A 16,473-nucleotide genomic window follows, 5' to 3' on the forward strand; every position below is an offset into this window, starting at 1 on the left:
GGGTGCTGGGCTGAGTGCAAGGGGATTTGCAGCCCTGTGCTGGGCCTGAGGCCGAGCAGCAACTTTCATGCTCCAAGATGCTGCTGAATTAGCGCTCAACACACGTCCTTTCCCGTGATAGTAAATTGCTTTTCCCACCCTCCCTGTGAAACCAAATCCGAAAATCGAAAACTCCAGCAAACACCGGTAGGTTTTGTGGGTGCCTTTTAAATTTAGCTGCTCTTATTTGATGACTGAATTATTTATTTACAGGTCTAATGTAAGGCAACCAGATGGGAATACCTGCAGCATGTTGATTTATACAGTTGAGTAGATGGTTAGACGCTTTTATTTGAAGTCCTCGAAACAGTGAACTGCGGTGCAACTTGATGGGGAGGCTTCATCTTATACGGGATATTCTTAATTAAAAAACAAAAATACCAACTAAGCAGTGTCCAAATTAGTGGAAAACCCAAAGGCTGCTCGCTATTCACTTTCTCAGAAACCTCCTGTACATTGTTCTGCCACATTAGGCTTCCCTAATCCGTGGGACGATACAACCAAGATGTATGACATCCTCCATGCAATAGGCTGGGGACGTCTCCCATTCCATGCAGGTGCTGCAGTAGCTGTTCACTTTGCTGTCTGCAAATGTTCATGTCGATGTTAGGAGAGCCTTGCTGCACTAACCGGCTCTCAGAACTGTAAGGAATCAAAGGATGGCTTGTGTCTTCTACAAAATGTGGGTTTTTTTTTTTGTGTTCTTTAGATCCTTTTATGGCCGTTTTCAGAGTGAAATAAGAGGCCTTCAGTCACTTCATATTCTGCTGAATCTGACACTTAGAAATGTAAACGTGTCTATCAGTATGCCATTAATTGAGAATAATAAATGTCCCTTTATATGCAAAGTCTTTATATAGAGGTGACTCCTGCTGCGATTCCTGAAGGCATTTTTCTTTCAAAGCACAAAAATATCAGCACTTAAAGCAGCATTTGATATTGCCTCGCTGTTCCTGCAGCCCGAGCTCTGAGTTGCCAGGGCTTATTTCTCTTCTCTTGGCACTTCATAAGGTATGTCGTGTCCAAATGGGGACCTGCTCTGCAGAAGTCTAATGGGACTGTGAAAGAGCCAGTGGCAGTTGTATGGAAAGGGACAGAATTCCAAATTGGCATGTCTCGTGCCAAAGAGAGTAAAAGGGAAGGGACAAACACAGCCCCATAAATGCAGTCAGTGGAAGCAAAGCTGGTGCCCTCAGTGGGGGTGATGAGGATGAGCTGTTCTTTGTGTGCAGAAACTCCGCTCATAGAGTTCTGGGTTTGCAAGAAAGGATGAAAACATCACGAATGCTGCTACAAGCTGAAATATGTAGCTTGGAATACCAGGTCTGTAGGTGTTAGAGCTCTGCTGAAATTTCAGATTCAGGGCACATAATGACCTGGTAAGGTTTGGTACCTCATGTTTTAGCTACATTTTGTCCCTTGCTTTTACCTTCTTACCTTCTGGGGAGGGTGGCATGCAGTTATGCACACTACCTTGGACCATAGCAACATGGGATGTCATATTGCAGCCTAGTGGTAAAGCCACTCAGTGGAGCTGTGATGAATTTACCCATGAATTGCGTTCTGTAGCATTTATAATGCAGAGCATCTGCCTCAAATGCTAACTTCCAAAATGTTTATGTACACTGATAATGTGACACTAACCGTGGGATGCAAGTTTGTCATTTTCTACACAAATAGGAGCCTAGGTGGACTGGTACGATAGTGTGTTGGCATAAAGTATACTTTTTCCCTGTAAAAATAGACATTTCTCCCACCACAACTGGAGAATGGAGAGAGGATATTGTCTGCGGAGCTTTGCATATTGTACTGCAAGTGTATTTTGACACTAGAAACTGAAGAAATGGGAAACTAGATACGCCTGGGGAGTAACTACTGATCCAAGTGTCAGGTTTGATACTGGCAGACTCTGTGGAACCAGTAGCTCAGATCTCAGGAGGGCTGGCGGAGTCCTTGACCTTCGTAGCTGATGAACTGTTGTTACTGCTGTGGGCTGTCTTCAAAGAGAGGGATGGGCAAATCGTAAATACAGCAGTGGTGCCCATTCTGCAGAGATACAGGACGTCCTGGAGCGCTAATACAGGGGAAGTATTTTTCCTGATTTAAACTGTCTGTGTGACGTCTGTTGGCTTTGCTGCTCACTGGAGATGGAAGTGTGTCAGCCCTCCAGCTGTTTGTGGTTGCAATATGGAGAGGTTTCTAGGCAAAAGAAGCGTGATACCAGCATTGAAAGCACATTTTAAAAAATAAAAATTTCAGATTGCCCAGGCTCTAGGGATAGTTTGTGGTGGAGCTCATAAGAGAGTGGAGCAGGAGCTTGAGTTTGGGGACTCTTATTGGTCTTCCCCAGACTGATGAAGGAATTTGTGCCAGGAATTCCATTGGGAAAATAGCCTTCATCCCAGGTAGCTGTCAGCGGAGGTGAGACAGGGAATGGATGATGCCGCTGCAGTCATTGCCACACTGGGAGGAGAAACATGCTTTCAGCTTCCTGGGCCATGTTGGCTTTTGGTGCAGATATGCAGCTCCTCTTGCTCTGCCTTTTGTGGCTGGGGTCAGACTTACCTGTGTTGAGTTTGCGACTGAAGTGAAAATAAAGCTGAGCCTGCACAGAAAGTGAGAAGTCTCTGGGAAGTCTTCCTGCTGGTTAATTCTCTGAAAGGAGGGTGACAATTCCACACTCCACAGTTGCTGTAAATTTGCTGCTACAGATAACGGAGATGGGATACATGTACTTGGACTGTCAGGTGGTGGGATGCAGACGTCTATTCTTTTTCACCCGGTTCCTGTTGTAAGTGCTCAAAGACTCAGGATGGATCTTGTGTCTCACAAATTCTCCTTCATATGTTTCCATGAGGCTTGGATCAGGGGCAGATGTTGGTTTTTCTTTTTTCAGAGTTTTGGTTCTCTGTGAATCAGTATAACTACAATAACCGTATATAAAGATGAAGCAAAATGAATTAAGATATCTGTGTGTACTTTACCACTTCAAATGCCATTGGTATGCAGAAAGAAAAAAAAAAAAGGACCATGCAGCTCTAGAAACAACAGATTATTCATCTTAAACTCTGCTTGCTTTCCTCATCATGGCTCGCTTTAAAGTTGCTTTCCTTTCCCTGACTTAGGTAATGTAGGCACTCCTCTGAAAAGAGGCACCACGCGGAGTGCGGTAGAGTCGAAGTAAATTTGAGAAAAGGATTACATTTTCTATGTGGAAGCAATGAATGTAGGCTGCAGATAAACGACATGGGTTTAGAGCGATCATTGTTGCTACAGCTTGATTATTTTTCTCAGGGCCAGGCGCTAGCTTCCTCCTTTGAAGAACTACTGTACTCCTGCCTGTACTGTATTTTATATAACATTTGTGCTGTCTTCTCTTCTTCTATTTGCTGCTTGCTTCTCTTTCTCACCCAAAAATAGAATGCTGCAATCACGTAACTTCTGAGTTAGTGGCAACTGACTGCTACGAGAGGTTTGGACAAGAGCACCCCGTGGCCTGTGAATATCCCCATTGTGTACTTATGCGTCTGTAAGCATCTGCTCCAGAGCTTTAAAAATGAGAGCTGCAGAGAGGATGACATGATCTTGGGAGTGATCAGAGCTAGGAATAATGCAGGGCTGCCGAGAAGCTCTCTAGGTCAATAAGCAAATGTTTGTAGCTGTCTCTGCAGAAAGGTGTGCGGAGAGCAAGCTGCACATGGCAGGGCTGGCGGTGTGCTCTGGGAAACCTCTGCTGTCTGGTTCCCTCCCAGCTGGACGCCCAGTCGGAGCATATTCCTTGAGGACTACATCTGCTTTATGAAAAGAAGAGGCAGAGAAAGAAGGAATCTACTATATTTTGGAAGTAATAAGGTGAGTTTTGCACAGCCCTGTCCTTAACTACTAAGATTGCAGGAAACAAATGGATGAAGCCAGGCTCTTCTCGATAGGACAAGGAGTAATGATCTAAAACTTGAGCACAGGAATTTCCATACTAACATGCAGAAAAACTTCTTTATGGTAAGGGTGATGGAGCACTGGAGCAGGTTGCCCAGAGAGGTGGTGGAGTCTCCTTCTATGGAGATATTCAGGACCTGTCTGGATGCCTACCTGTGTGACCTGTTGTAGGGTACTGCTTTAGGGGGTTGGACTCAGTGATCTCTTGAGGTCCCTTCCAACCCCTGCAATTCTGTGATATTCTCACAAACCTGGCTTCCAGATACTTATAGTCTGTACACATCTTGAAATATCAAAATAATTGTGGCTTTTTTATTTCTTTCTTTAGGAGGGGGAATAAATTACCTGATCTTGTTTGATACCAGTGCACAAGTTGATAAAGAGCACATTTTCTTTAGTTTCAGTTTCTTGAACTCACAGGAGAATTGTGTAGCGCTGAAATGCCTGGAATGAATTCAAACAGCCAGTATGGGGTGAAGATGCACCCTCCACTCTCATGGGCAGTGGGGAAAAGCAGCTCTCCGGCTGCTCCCCAGCCCTGTGGCAGCCCAAATTCATTCCTTGGCCTTGGGGAAATGCGCCCTGAAGCGCTCAAAGTCCTAAAAGGAAATTAGGGTCTCTGAGGTTTCTGCACTGCTTGTGTTCATCTGAAGAACAAATCCTTAAATAAAGGATTTTTTTCAAGTTTTCCTAATTGCCACACGTTCTCTCTCTCCTGCCCTTTCAGTGGCTTTGGACAATTGCAGAACTTTGGCTTTAAATTTGTCTAATCTCTTGAGATATCTGGGAAGGAAAACTATTGTAACTGAAAATGGCTCCTTTTCTTTTTTTTCCTTTTTCTTCCATTTTAATAGATATGTTTAGTCTACTTTAAAAGCTTTCTGGAGAACCTTTTATAAATGGCTAATTTAAGCTTGTCAGGTTTTAATTATAATCTCTCTATACACAAGTTAAGATGCTTAATGCTAGTGAAAAGTTCTGAACACAAAGCAAACCTGTGTCAAGTTGCGGGGCACTCTCACCCGTCTTAATTGCTTTTGGTCTGAACTTTAACCTCAGCTCTCCCATCTGTCTTACACGCTCCCTTCTCTCATCACAACAACTTTCTTTCTGCAGAGTGCTGAGGCTCCGCCTTAATTCCACAGGGTTTCTGCTGTGGCAAAGTCCTGCTGTCCACCTGTGGATGTTTGACTCGTTCATCTTTCCCCTGCAGCAGTGCACATTCACGGAAAAGTGCCCTGGGTCCCAAATATAATGACAACTTCTGGTCTCAGTTAAAAATCTCTTCCCAGTGGTTTTTTATCTGCAGTTTTATGGATGTTGCCTTAGGTAGTTTATTCCTTTGCAGCACCGTTCTCTAATTTTTGAGCTGTGACCCAGCCTTTGTAGCAAGGGTTAGCGGTGTTTTTTTCCTTAGATAACAATGAGCTTTATTCAAGCTTAGAAAATTAGTCTTGAAAATACTCACTCAGTGCAGATTCTTTCTGGAGAGTGCATTTAAAAGTTTAAATCCAAAATTGATTTGGAAGTGCTCTAATCTAAAATAACCCTGATGTTAGCATTGTTGTCTGCCGCTCCTGCTAGCCCCGGTGTTCCACTACAGTGCATTGGCACACAGTTCCCTGATGCTGTGAAATTGAGTCTCATCTGGAGGTACAGGCTTTTCTGAAAAGGATTGCAAAGCACTTCAGACTCCTTATTTCATTAGTTCGGTGAAGGAGTTCATTTCAGCAGTCAGGAATCTCGCGGTGGGGTGGAGGACAACCAAGCCAACCAAGCAAGAGTCCCACCAAAACGGGGTGGAGGACAGGCTGCTAAGTCAGCTTCCTGGCCAGCAGGTTAGGATTTTAAAGCCATAAGTTGGTGATTTGGGAGTTCTCTTTAGCTTGAGGTTTGAGGCAAATCATAGGAAACCCGTCAGGAAGCCCTTGGTTCTGCATGCTGGACTAGGCCATGTGATTTTTTTCACTCTTTTAAACCAAGTGTGACCATCAGTTCTTCATGTATGTTGGTGAGAGTTAAATGGAGCATAGGTAAGTGCACTGAGGAGCAGAACTTCCACTTTAAGAGAATCAGTTGCTGCATGGAGCGGTGGTAATGATCCAGGGGAGCAGGAAAAGAGTAGTGCGAGTGCTATCCAAGGTGCAGGCAGCAGGTCATAAATTCTTGTAGTGGTGGTGGTCTGAAATTCAAGGAATAGGATTAGAGAGCTACTGCAGGTTAATGAAAATGACTCCCTTAGGATCAGCTTGAATGCAACTCAGCGGTCAGCCATAAGAGGAGGAATGCCTTGTGCAATTCCAGCTTCTCATCCATATTCTGAATACTGCGATGCCGGGCTCCTGAATGCTTAATAGAGTAGAATATGCTCTGTTACGCTATATTTCATATGACTTCTAAGATGCTTTAGCGCAAACTAAATGTCATGCTGACTTGCCCCAAACCCTTTAGAGCTCACTTTACTCTGGAATATATGGTGAATTGCAGCTGGGTTTTCCAAGCCTTTCTGGGGCATTTCACAAAAGGAGAGATGTTGTGCAGTCTTTTCCCCTTACGTGGGTCTCTTCTGTTGTTCAGGGTAATAGTGCTCAGCTCCCGTTTGTACATCACCACCAAGTGTACAATGTCTGAAGCCAAGGAAGCACTTTTAATTCTTATCAGTGTAGTTCCTTGTAAAGAAGGGTAATGTTAATAACAGCTGTGGATTGTAAGGTCTGACTTGGTTGGTTGTGACCAACAAAAATTGGTTGGAGACATATAGGAATGGCCAACTTAAGCTTTACAAATGTTTAATGAACAGCACTGTACTGGGATCTGCATACTTTTTCCTGTGAATGAAAGGAGAATGGCCAAGTAGCAGAGTTTCTCCGTCTTAGTTGTATTAGTGAAATGGGGTAGATTAAAAGCTGTTGGTGGGAGCAAGCTGTGACTCAGTAAGGCTAAATCCAGACCTCAATAACGAGAAGAACAGCAGCACTGTAAGCATTTAGCCTCTGCTTCTGCTGTCTTCTCTGTCTTCATGGCATTAGGAAAGATGGACAGAAGCTGTGGTTGGGCAGAACACACCCTTGTCCCCGTTCTGGCTGTGCTGGAGAGGGAAGTCAGAGGCAAGTCAGAGTGCTGTCCCTCTTGAACTCTGCCATGAGCACACAGGGAGTCTGGGGGGGTGGAGTGCAACCTTTAGGACCTTGTGCTAGGACTGCCAGGGTAAATTCAGGCTCCTGAAGATTGGCTGGACGTTGCTGTGACGGCTGCAGGTGTCATCCAGATAAATTCAGTGCTCTCTGTGCAGGTCTGAATGGTGTTTGACACCCATTCTGGTCTTACATTGCAGGAAAGGCATGCTGCTTCGAAATACTGGGGGAGGAAGGATGTTCTCTGCTACTTGGTTTTCCTCCACTGCTATCATGAGAAAAAATTCCAGTCTGCTTTATTTTTTAAGACAGCAAACTGATTATATATTGTAAAAGATCAGTGTTTTCGTGGGTGAGTAGTAATTACTGAGTAATGGCTTAAAACATTTCCTGAAGGAACATAAAGCTGTTTTTAAAAGTCAAGAGTACATTAAAAGGATTACCATGTAGATTTGATTTTTAGATAACACTAAAATGGATCCCAAATGGACTTATGAAAAGGGATGCTATCTCTTTAATGGAAAGTGCATGGTCTGACAGCTCAGCATGCAAATGGTCCTGGAAAAGGCTGTGTGTTGTGTTTTTTCCTTTCAACAAGAAGAGAAGGAAATAGCTTTCCTTCCTGCCCTGCTCCTTTCAACTTTTAATAGCAGACGGGTCGGTCCGCTGTCGGTAGGAAAGGGAGAGGAGCCCATGTTTCCAGGATAACTGCATCTTTCTGAGTCATTAGGGAGGTGTATTTCATGATTTCCCGAAGGTCGTCAGCAATTGTCTCCCTGACTTGGACTGCATTAAATGCAGGGATCCTCTCTGCGTTCCTTGCAGGTGAATCTTTCATCATCTCCTGGAATTGAAGAAAACATGCCAATAAATGTTTAGTCCTGGTGCATTTGTAGAGGTAAAGGTGCAGCTGTGCTAATGTTGTGCAGGGCATATAAGCATAAATGTTTCGCTTTGTGGTGAGTTTGGGTGGGAGACCAGTGCTTTCATATAGAATAACTTGCAGTCACCACAGCATTTGCTAGTTCAGAGTTGCCAGCACAACTTTCTAGTGATTGATGATGTAAAATATGCTTTTGGCCTGAGAATGGCTTCTTCTAGAAACATTCAAAGGAGTATATTCATATTTCATTAAATACGGAGCAGCAGGATTCCAAATTCTTTTGTGGTATTGCACAAATGATTATAGGCTCCAAAAGTCTTGAGAAATTTCTCTAAGCCTGCGAAAGCTTTAGATTGGGTAGTCATCATTGCCTGCATTAAGGGCTGTGACAGATTGCTTCATCAGTGTACACAGAGCAGAACATCAAATGGCCATTTGGCAGTGGGCACTGAAATTCTATTAAGGTTGCCGAAAGCTTAGGTTGACATTGTATATGTCTGCAAAGAGGCAGAAGAAAAGATGATGATGATTGTGCAATGATATAGTTCCATTCTCCTTAAAATATTCACAACTACAGTGTACTGAATCTCTCAGGGTGATGTTAATGTCTCCCTGCTAAGCCTCAGCTCTGCTACATTGCACGTCTTTGCATATCTACTGGAACCTCGATAGCAATTCGTTAAGCAGTGTGTTTTACCCAGGAGGTCAGAACTGTGGGGTGTTACATGTCTGCATGGAAATAATTGACTTGAGTTTTTGCTTCTCAAACACTCTTTGGGATTTTAAGTTGATACAAGGCTTTTCTATTTGATTTGTTTTCTTTTTTGGAAATGGGCAGGGAAGGGGACACCAGACTCTGCATTTAGCATTCACATATAGACATTCCTAAATGAGCTGAAAAGTGAGGGATGAGTTCTCACCTTTATGATCATTTGGCTCTGAGACTTGTCTTCTGCTGGTTTGCTTTGACTAAACTCTGTGAAGAGAAATTCTGGGACATCAGTGTCTCCTCAATGGTCTCTTGCAAAGCAGTGGAGTACTGAGGAGTATGGGAAGAGTTCCAGGCTCATCATCCCAAGTGAACACATCATCTGTGATATTACTCTTCCCCTGGGTGGATGGTTTGTGGGTACTCTCTCTGTTGCCAGACTTCATTCTACTACAGAAACTGAGTGAGGGAGCTGGCCACCAAAAATCAGGACCTTTGCTAGACTGTAGAGTGCTAAATGCTGAAGGTTTAAGGTACAAGAAATCTGCACATTCTTTTTTTTTTTTTACTGTTCCCAGGGCTTCAAACAGTAAAAATAAATTTTACTGAAACATTACATGTGCTAACAATAAGCTTTGGGCACATGCCAATTATGAAAAATTAAAGCTCAAACAGGTGTGTTTTGCGAGCACAGGGAAAATGTTGCTTACAAGAATGATTTATAGAAACTTTTGCAACAGTAGTTGCGTTCAGCCTGGTGCCTTGTATTCCCTTACAGCGACAGGCTGTCCTCAGGTGAGAGCAACTCTGCAATGAAGAGACTTAAACCAAGCACTGGAAGTCTCAGAACTCTGGGGGAAAATGGAAATTTAGATCCTAACTCTGAGCCTCGTGTCCTGAATCTGGGATCTGCTTTGGTACAGATTTCAGTGATGTGAATGGTCATTTGGGATATTGCTGAGCAAAGGACATGAAAACAGGGTCTGTCCATAGTGAGGTTGAAGCAGGAGGTAAGCCCTTGAGGAAAGCTGCTGTAGGAAATGAGAGTCTACAGTGCGCTTCACTCAGGCTCATTCAGAACTGGAGAGCCCCAAAGTTGCGATGCTACTAGGAGGAAGATTATAGCATAGTTAAAACAAAAATCCTGATCAAAACGTTGCTTCTCCTATTAAGCACACTCTCCAACTGTTTGGTTTTTGGTTGTTTTTTTCTTGCCTTGCTTGGGGAATTTATTTAGTAATGACACAGAAGAAAGAATACCACAAATGAATACTACGCCACTGTAGAAATCACCTACTATGTATTGCACCATGAAACTGAAAGTGAAAAAAGATTGTGGTTATTCATTGAATAATTTTGATGAATGGTCGAAGGCTCATTTGTGAGTGGTTAGTTGCAAGTACTCGGTGTTCCAAAGGTAACATTTTAATTGGATATACTGATGAAATGATGAGCTTCACCTTGCTGGCCATCATCCGTCAATGAAGGCGTCCTGGACAGCGTGCTCAGTTCAGGGGAAGTGCATGGTTTGCCTTCTTTCACAGGGCCTAATATTCATAGAAGGTGAGTAATACAACACTGGGAACACAAAGGGAGCTTCTTTTTAAGGGAATGAAAATTCACTGCATCTTTTTGGCAGCGGCTGTCTGCATTTACTTAAATGGGTGATGCAGGGCTCTAAAGCTTTTAAATGATACCAGATCCTCTGATAAAAGGCACAAGACTGCAGCTTATTTATTGCGATGAGACAGGAGTTAATAAGATTACTCCTACTCTTCAGTTACTTTTTCATCTTTTGCAGCCAAATGCTCTTTTTTTTTTTTTTTTTTTTTTTTTTGTTAGTAGGCAAAACGAGGTCAGCTCATTTACAGGGTGTTGTGCTAGAAATAAACATTTTTCCCTCAAGTGGAACTCTGAAACCTAGGCTTAAGTGCCCAGCTCCTGAAACACCGGTCTTGGAACCAGAAATGATCTTAGTGCTGGCATGCTGCATCCCTGTAAGGATAACTCCTGCAAGTTCTGTTAATTGTTAGTTCTCTGCTTTGTTTTTGAGCAGTCTTTTATGGGAAAGGTAGCTAATGAGAAGGAAACTTTAAACAACAAACAAACAAACAAAAACCCAAACCAGAACAAAGGAGAGAAAACTTGCTGAGGGAAAGAGTTAAAGCCATCTGCCGAAAGCATTGTGTGAAACTTGCACACAGTGTTGGGGAAATAAGCCAATTATGTGTGCTTCACAGGAGGTGGGGGACTGACCTTTGTGTATAATTAGTTCTTTTATTTAAAGCAAAGATTTGGAATAGAATAACTAATTAGCTGTCATAAATGGCAAATGGAGGACTCGGCCGACTCCCGGGGGAGCTGGGGGAGGTCCTCCTGCAGCTGAACTCCTGGGCTCTGCTCACTGGGTGCTCCTTTCTCCATCCCATCCCACAGAGGCGGTGGTGGCAGTGCTTCCTGCAGCCCCTTGGTACCAAAGTGGGCTGAGAAGTCCTGCTGGTGTCACCTGCTCTGCTCTTGCTTGCAGAAAGAACAGCAAGGCTGCAAAGCCTCCAGGTGCCTATCGTTAGCCAGCGGTCCCACATCGCTCTTCCAGACTAATTAACCTTTAGAGTTGCAATAAAGAAATCAGGTGGCGAGCTTCCATGCATTCAGAGGGACCAGTCACTTTCATGGAGATCAGAGCACTACAGAGATGTATGCCTTAGGACTATTGCAGATAACTGTTATTTAGAAGGTCCACCATTTATAAAAAAAGTTGCGGGGCTGTCTTGAAAACAAGGCTTTATGAGCAGTGCCCTTAGAGGAGTTGCAGCAGATTGCCGTGTTGAATAGAAACGTCAGTAAAACGGGCTAGAAAAACTTGGAGGTGTGCTTAGTGGGCGCTCATCTTACAAAGCCAGCAGAATGATTTTACAGGAAGACCCCAGCTGAGAAGATACGGGCTGATTACAGCTGGTTCACCCGCCTGTGAATGGAAGAAAGTTTAGATTACTGAATGCAGTAACTGCCTCTTTAGACACAGCCATAAATTTAAGTATGTCCAGAGGTGGCATCTATAATTTTTTAATGTGCATTGGAGCTCTGAGCACTCAGAATAGGTTTTGTTTTGTATTAACCAGCAGCAAGTCTATTAAGTTGTAAAGGGCAAAGAAGGGAGCGTAGGCAGCCAAGAATAGATTCATCCACCACTCTTAAGAAAAGATAGTGATGGAGGATGAGTGCCATGGACTTCAACTGATGGTCCTTTTAGAATGTAGTGACCGGCCAGCATTCCCCATCATCGTGTATGTCAGTGGATAAATGCCTGTCTGTCTCCCTAGCTCTGCACTGCTGCTCTTTGCCTTCTGAGTGCACATGGCTGGAGTGAGCCCTTCTTCCACGTTAGGGCACCCTGTTACCTCACTGGATGGGGGATCTTGATGGAAAAAAACAGCACAGAGGAACAAAGCAGCATTGTGGTTTTGCAGTGGGGAAATTTCCAGAAAGGAAGAGCAGCTCTGCAGGTGGTGGCTTCTTCCTGCAAAGTCTGGCTTGTTCGGGGTTTGCTGGGAGGAGGAAACGGGTTCAGCGCTGGCCGTGCCCTCTCTCCACACACCTCCAACTGCGAAAGGGGTTAAGCTTCTGAGATGCTGCTCTCTTGTTGCTTGGAAATGACATGGCAGGCATGCGAGGAGGCTGTGCTGATGGAGTTTGGCAGTTTTTGAAATTTTGTTTCACGCCTTGCCTGCTGTGTCAGCTCACCAGCTAATTGCAGCCGCCGCTTGGCCCGGTGTGTGTGCTCCGCGGCGCTGGGCCGGCGGAGGGAACCTCACAGACCAGGATGTAATTTCAAAACACTGAACCTGACCAGCAGAGGCTGACCTTGCTCGTTATTATCTGAGTGGGAATAGCAGCTTTGAACATCATATGATCTCTGAAATGGTACCTTTTTTTCATTAGAAAGCCCCCTGCTGAAAGCTGACCAAATACATTGCTTTTTTCCTTGCTTAAGGTACTGTTTAAAAATATATATATCTGTTCCTTTGCTAGTTATTAGAAAAAAATCAAAGTGGTACATTCCCCTTCTTGGCGGAAGCCTCTCGTAAGACAATGGAGTGCTTGGAGGAGCAGGGAACCGAAATGGCGGAGAGACAGGAGGGCTCAATGGTTCCAGTTATCCAGAACCAGCGTTTTGAAACCCCCATTTGTGTCATCCTGGCTTGCACGTCTGCTGCTCAAAAACAGGTTTAAGTTTTCATTTCATTATTGCATATTTGCCACTGACATCAGAAATTTGGCGGTGTTGACTTAGCCGGTGCTGCAGCGTCGAGCAGCAGGGCTCTATAAGTCTGGAGAGTTCTCCAATGTTACTTGACCCATCTCCGTGCTGCTGGGACCACTTTGATAACAACCAGATCGATGCCTCGCTGTTGGCGCGGAGGTGTCTTAAGTGCTATTGTCGTCTGCTCGCGGCTCTGACAAAGCAATTATTACCGTACGAGCAGTGGGTTTTACATGGGCTGCGCATTAGCCACCACCACCGGGTCAGCCTGGCTTTTAAGGAAAGCAGCAAATGTCACTTACTGCAATAGCACTGGCTTGTTCCATTCGGGCCAAGGGACTGTTAATAATTCCATTATCAAGCTGTTATTTTCTGGGACATCCAGCTTGCTACTGGAGCTGGCCTAACTTCAGGTAAGGGCATACAATCAGTGATGCTGTTACCCCAGTCACAACGTCTCATCTGCTTTGCGTTGGTTAAACCTGTGTCTCCAGTGGGGATTACAAAGGAGGAGAACCAGTGGCATGCCCCAGCTTTACACCCACACCTCTCCTTTCCTCGCAGCTGTATCTAGGCAAGGTGTTGAATGGGGCAGGGCAGGGATGCACACGTTTGGCCCTTCTGATTATTGCAATTGCAGCAGGTTGGTTCTGCTGCAAAATGTTGATAAATAATAATTTAAAAAAAAAAAAAAAACAACTTTTTTTTTGTGTCAGCCCTATCCTTGGGAAAAAACCCACATTCCTGCAGGTGTCACGTTCCTACCTACCCTGCAGCAGCAAATGAAGTTCCTCTGGCCACCACCTTCTTGCAGCATGAGCTCCTTGCAGTGGGAGCAGCAGCAGAATTTGCTCACGGATTGCACTGCTGCTCCCAGCGCTGCCCCAAGTGCAGGAAACCTGCTCAAGCTGTCTGAATGCCCTGTAACCCCGCTGTTTGGTTGTATTGCAGGTGTGCCGATGTTATCCGTCCAACCCAAGGGGAAGCAGAAGGGCTGTGCTGGCTGCAACCGGAAGATCAAGGACCGGTACCTGCTGAAGGCCCTGGATAAGTACTGGCACGAAGACTGCCTGAAGTGCGCCTGCTGCGACTGCCGTCTTGGAGAGGTTGGATCAACCCTTTACACAAAAGCAAATCTCATCCTTTGCCGCAGAGATTACCTGAGGTAAATAGAGGAATGTAGCATGGGCTCTTCCCAAGCGCCTCAGTTCGCTGCCAGCTGTTTGCCTTTCTAGCCCCTGCTGTGAAAATGTGTACGTGTGCACGATTGGGCCTGACCCAGAGGGGCTGGAGGTTCTTCCCTAACTGAGCATAGCCTTTGGTTTGCAGTTCATGTATTGCATAGTCAGGGAGGTATCATCCTATTTTTAGGTCAAGTTAGGAAGAGGACACGTCTTAACTCTACTGTTTTACCCCAACAAGAGCAAAAAGATCTTTCAGAGAAAGTAAAGAGGAGACTGTTAATTCTTCTTGAGTATCTATGATGTTATGCTCCTGCACAATGGCCGACATGCTATGATTCTGTGATCTGACCAAGCTTTTACCTTTTCCTTTTCGCTTTCAGCACTGGCTTTTAGATAGACTTTTGGTGCTTGTTTTCAGTGAGGCTCCTCCCGTGGGACTCCTGTCTCTTCGCTAAGTAAACAGAGCAAAACACTCCAAAATTACAAATCAACTTCAGAAATTTTCTTGTTCGTGAGGAAGTCTGCAGAGACCAACTCTTGAGCTGGAGCTACCCTGTCAGTATGTGTCTGCAATATGTAACAACAGAGCATTTTTTTGCCTGGTGTGTATGTTTTTTTTTTTTTACAAACTACTTCTGATAAACACAAATGAATTTTAAAAAGGCAGCAGCCCTAATGCAAACATTCTTATGAGGGTTGCACTGCAAAACACTCCAAGTTTTGCTTTGTTTTTCATCTGGAAGAGTGTACTTGATCTCTAGCCAATATGTTGTGTTTTTTTCGTAAAGGACTGATAACATTTCTTGAGCAAACTCAGCGAGAACAACACATACCACCACACTGGTTTCAGAAATGGAGGTGCATTGCTGGCTAACCTTCGGTGTGCAGAGGGTGCTTAGGTAGTCAGGTCCTTCACATATTCCTGAAAATCTTTCATAAATGTTTTCTCGGTAAAAGTTTTACAAGCGAGTTTCTCTCTCTAAAACAAGAAACTGAGCCAAATAGAAGACAGATATCTAATAGCTGCCATTTGGGAGCTGCCACCTTCACTTTCTTTGAGGCAATGTAAGAAACATCCTTCTCACACAAGGACTTTTGCTCACAGTTGGAATGCGTTCACAGGGACCCCCTAAGTCTTTCAGAAGAGCTTCTTCTAGAAATAGTTTTCCTTCCACAAGATACAGGCTGCGTTAGTTTCTGGAGTGTTTCTTTATAGATGGTTTTATTAAAACACTTATCTTGTTTGCACCCAGCCTGCCAAGCAGTCCTGGTCTCTCCATCAGTCATCCTCCTCTTCATTATTTATCACTTCTCCAGACTTTGTTGTAAATGTACTTGATAAACAATGTTGTTTTTTTTTTTAATCTGACCTGAAAGATAGATACTCAGTGTTGCTCTACGAATACTACTAGAAATTCTTCAGCTGGATGGTGATTCCATTTACATTTGCTTTCCAAGACCCACAGGCTACTCTGTGTCTCATCCATTTAATGAGCACCATATTGATTTTGGTTTTCTCTAGTTTCATAACAAAAATAATATGTATCATCAAATCAGACGCATTAGAGTGCCAAAATAGAGCACTATTGATGCTGTTAAACTTAGAAGAACTTTTTTATCACTGCAGTTGTGGGGCATCTTTCTTTTCTTGGTTTATCCTGAGAATACTGCTTGGAATTTAATCCGTGATCTTCTCTCTGGGCCATGGATGGCATGACTTCTTGGGACAAACCAGAATTCTGCGTTCAAGGTAGGAAAGAAGCCAGGATTGCAGACCCCAAGAGACATCCCACGTCCTGCTCTAAGTATTTTTCCCCTATCTGAATGCAATCTGTTAGAGCACTTTTGGCTGCTAGAAGTATTTTACTTTTGCTGTTGCTGCTGGGAGATGCGCTGTAATTGTTATAACCTAGGAAATTTAACCAAGATTTGGGTCGGAAGGAAGAGCATCAGTTCTGCAACACAGTAATTGGCTTGCATTCAGTGATTTGGCCAGCTTTACAGCTGTGATGGTTTGTGTTCTTGCTAATGAGCAAACTCAAGAGTGCTCACTTTGGAGGTTTCTTGTGCACCACTAGGTTCTGTCCTGCTTCTGTGGAACACATTCAGCAACAAGGGTCAATGCCATACAGTCCCACATTTTATCAAAGTATAAAACAGTTTTTTTAACTTAAAACATCTCCCGTTGTCTTCCACACATAGTGTTTCTTTCTCTATCAATTTAACTATTAGTTCTATTAATAGAAGGAACTAAAGTTGCTGTCATCATTCTCTTTACTGTCAGTTCACGGCTGGAAATTTGAATTTTTCTTCTTGGAGAATTA

At 43.9% G+C, this 16,473-nt stretch overlaps 1 protein-coding gene across 4 annotated transcripts in view; it reads left to right on the forward strand.

The window, feature by feature from the left end:
• LMO1 (LIM domain only 1) overlaps nt 1–16,473 on the forward strand; it is a 47,711-nt gene that overhangs the window by 22,022 nt on the left and 9,216 nt on the right. For all 4 annotated transcript variants that reach the window (XM_085224183.1, XM_085224185.1, XM_085224184.1 and 1 more), the window contains exon 2: nt 13,917–14,130. In XM_085224183.1, coding sequence (XP_085080309.1) covers nt 13,917–14,130 — 214 coding nt within the window. The remainder of the gene's footprint in view (nt 1–13,916; nt 14,131–16,473) is intronic.

The sequence above is a fragment of the Meleagris gallopavo genome, chromosome 5 (assembly GCF_905368555.1).
Source record: "Meleagris gallopavo chromosome 5, MGAL_WU_HG_1.1, whole genome shotgun sequence".
Taxonomy (NCBI): Eukaryota; Metazoa; Chordata; class Aves; order Galliformes; family Phasianidae; genus Meleagris; species Meleagris gallopavo.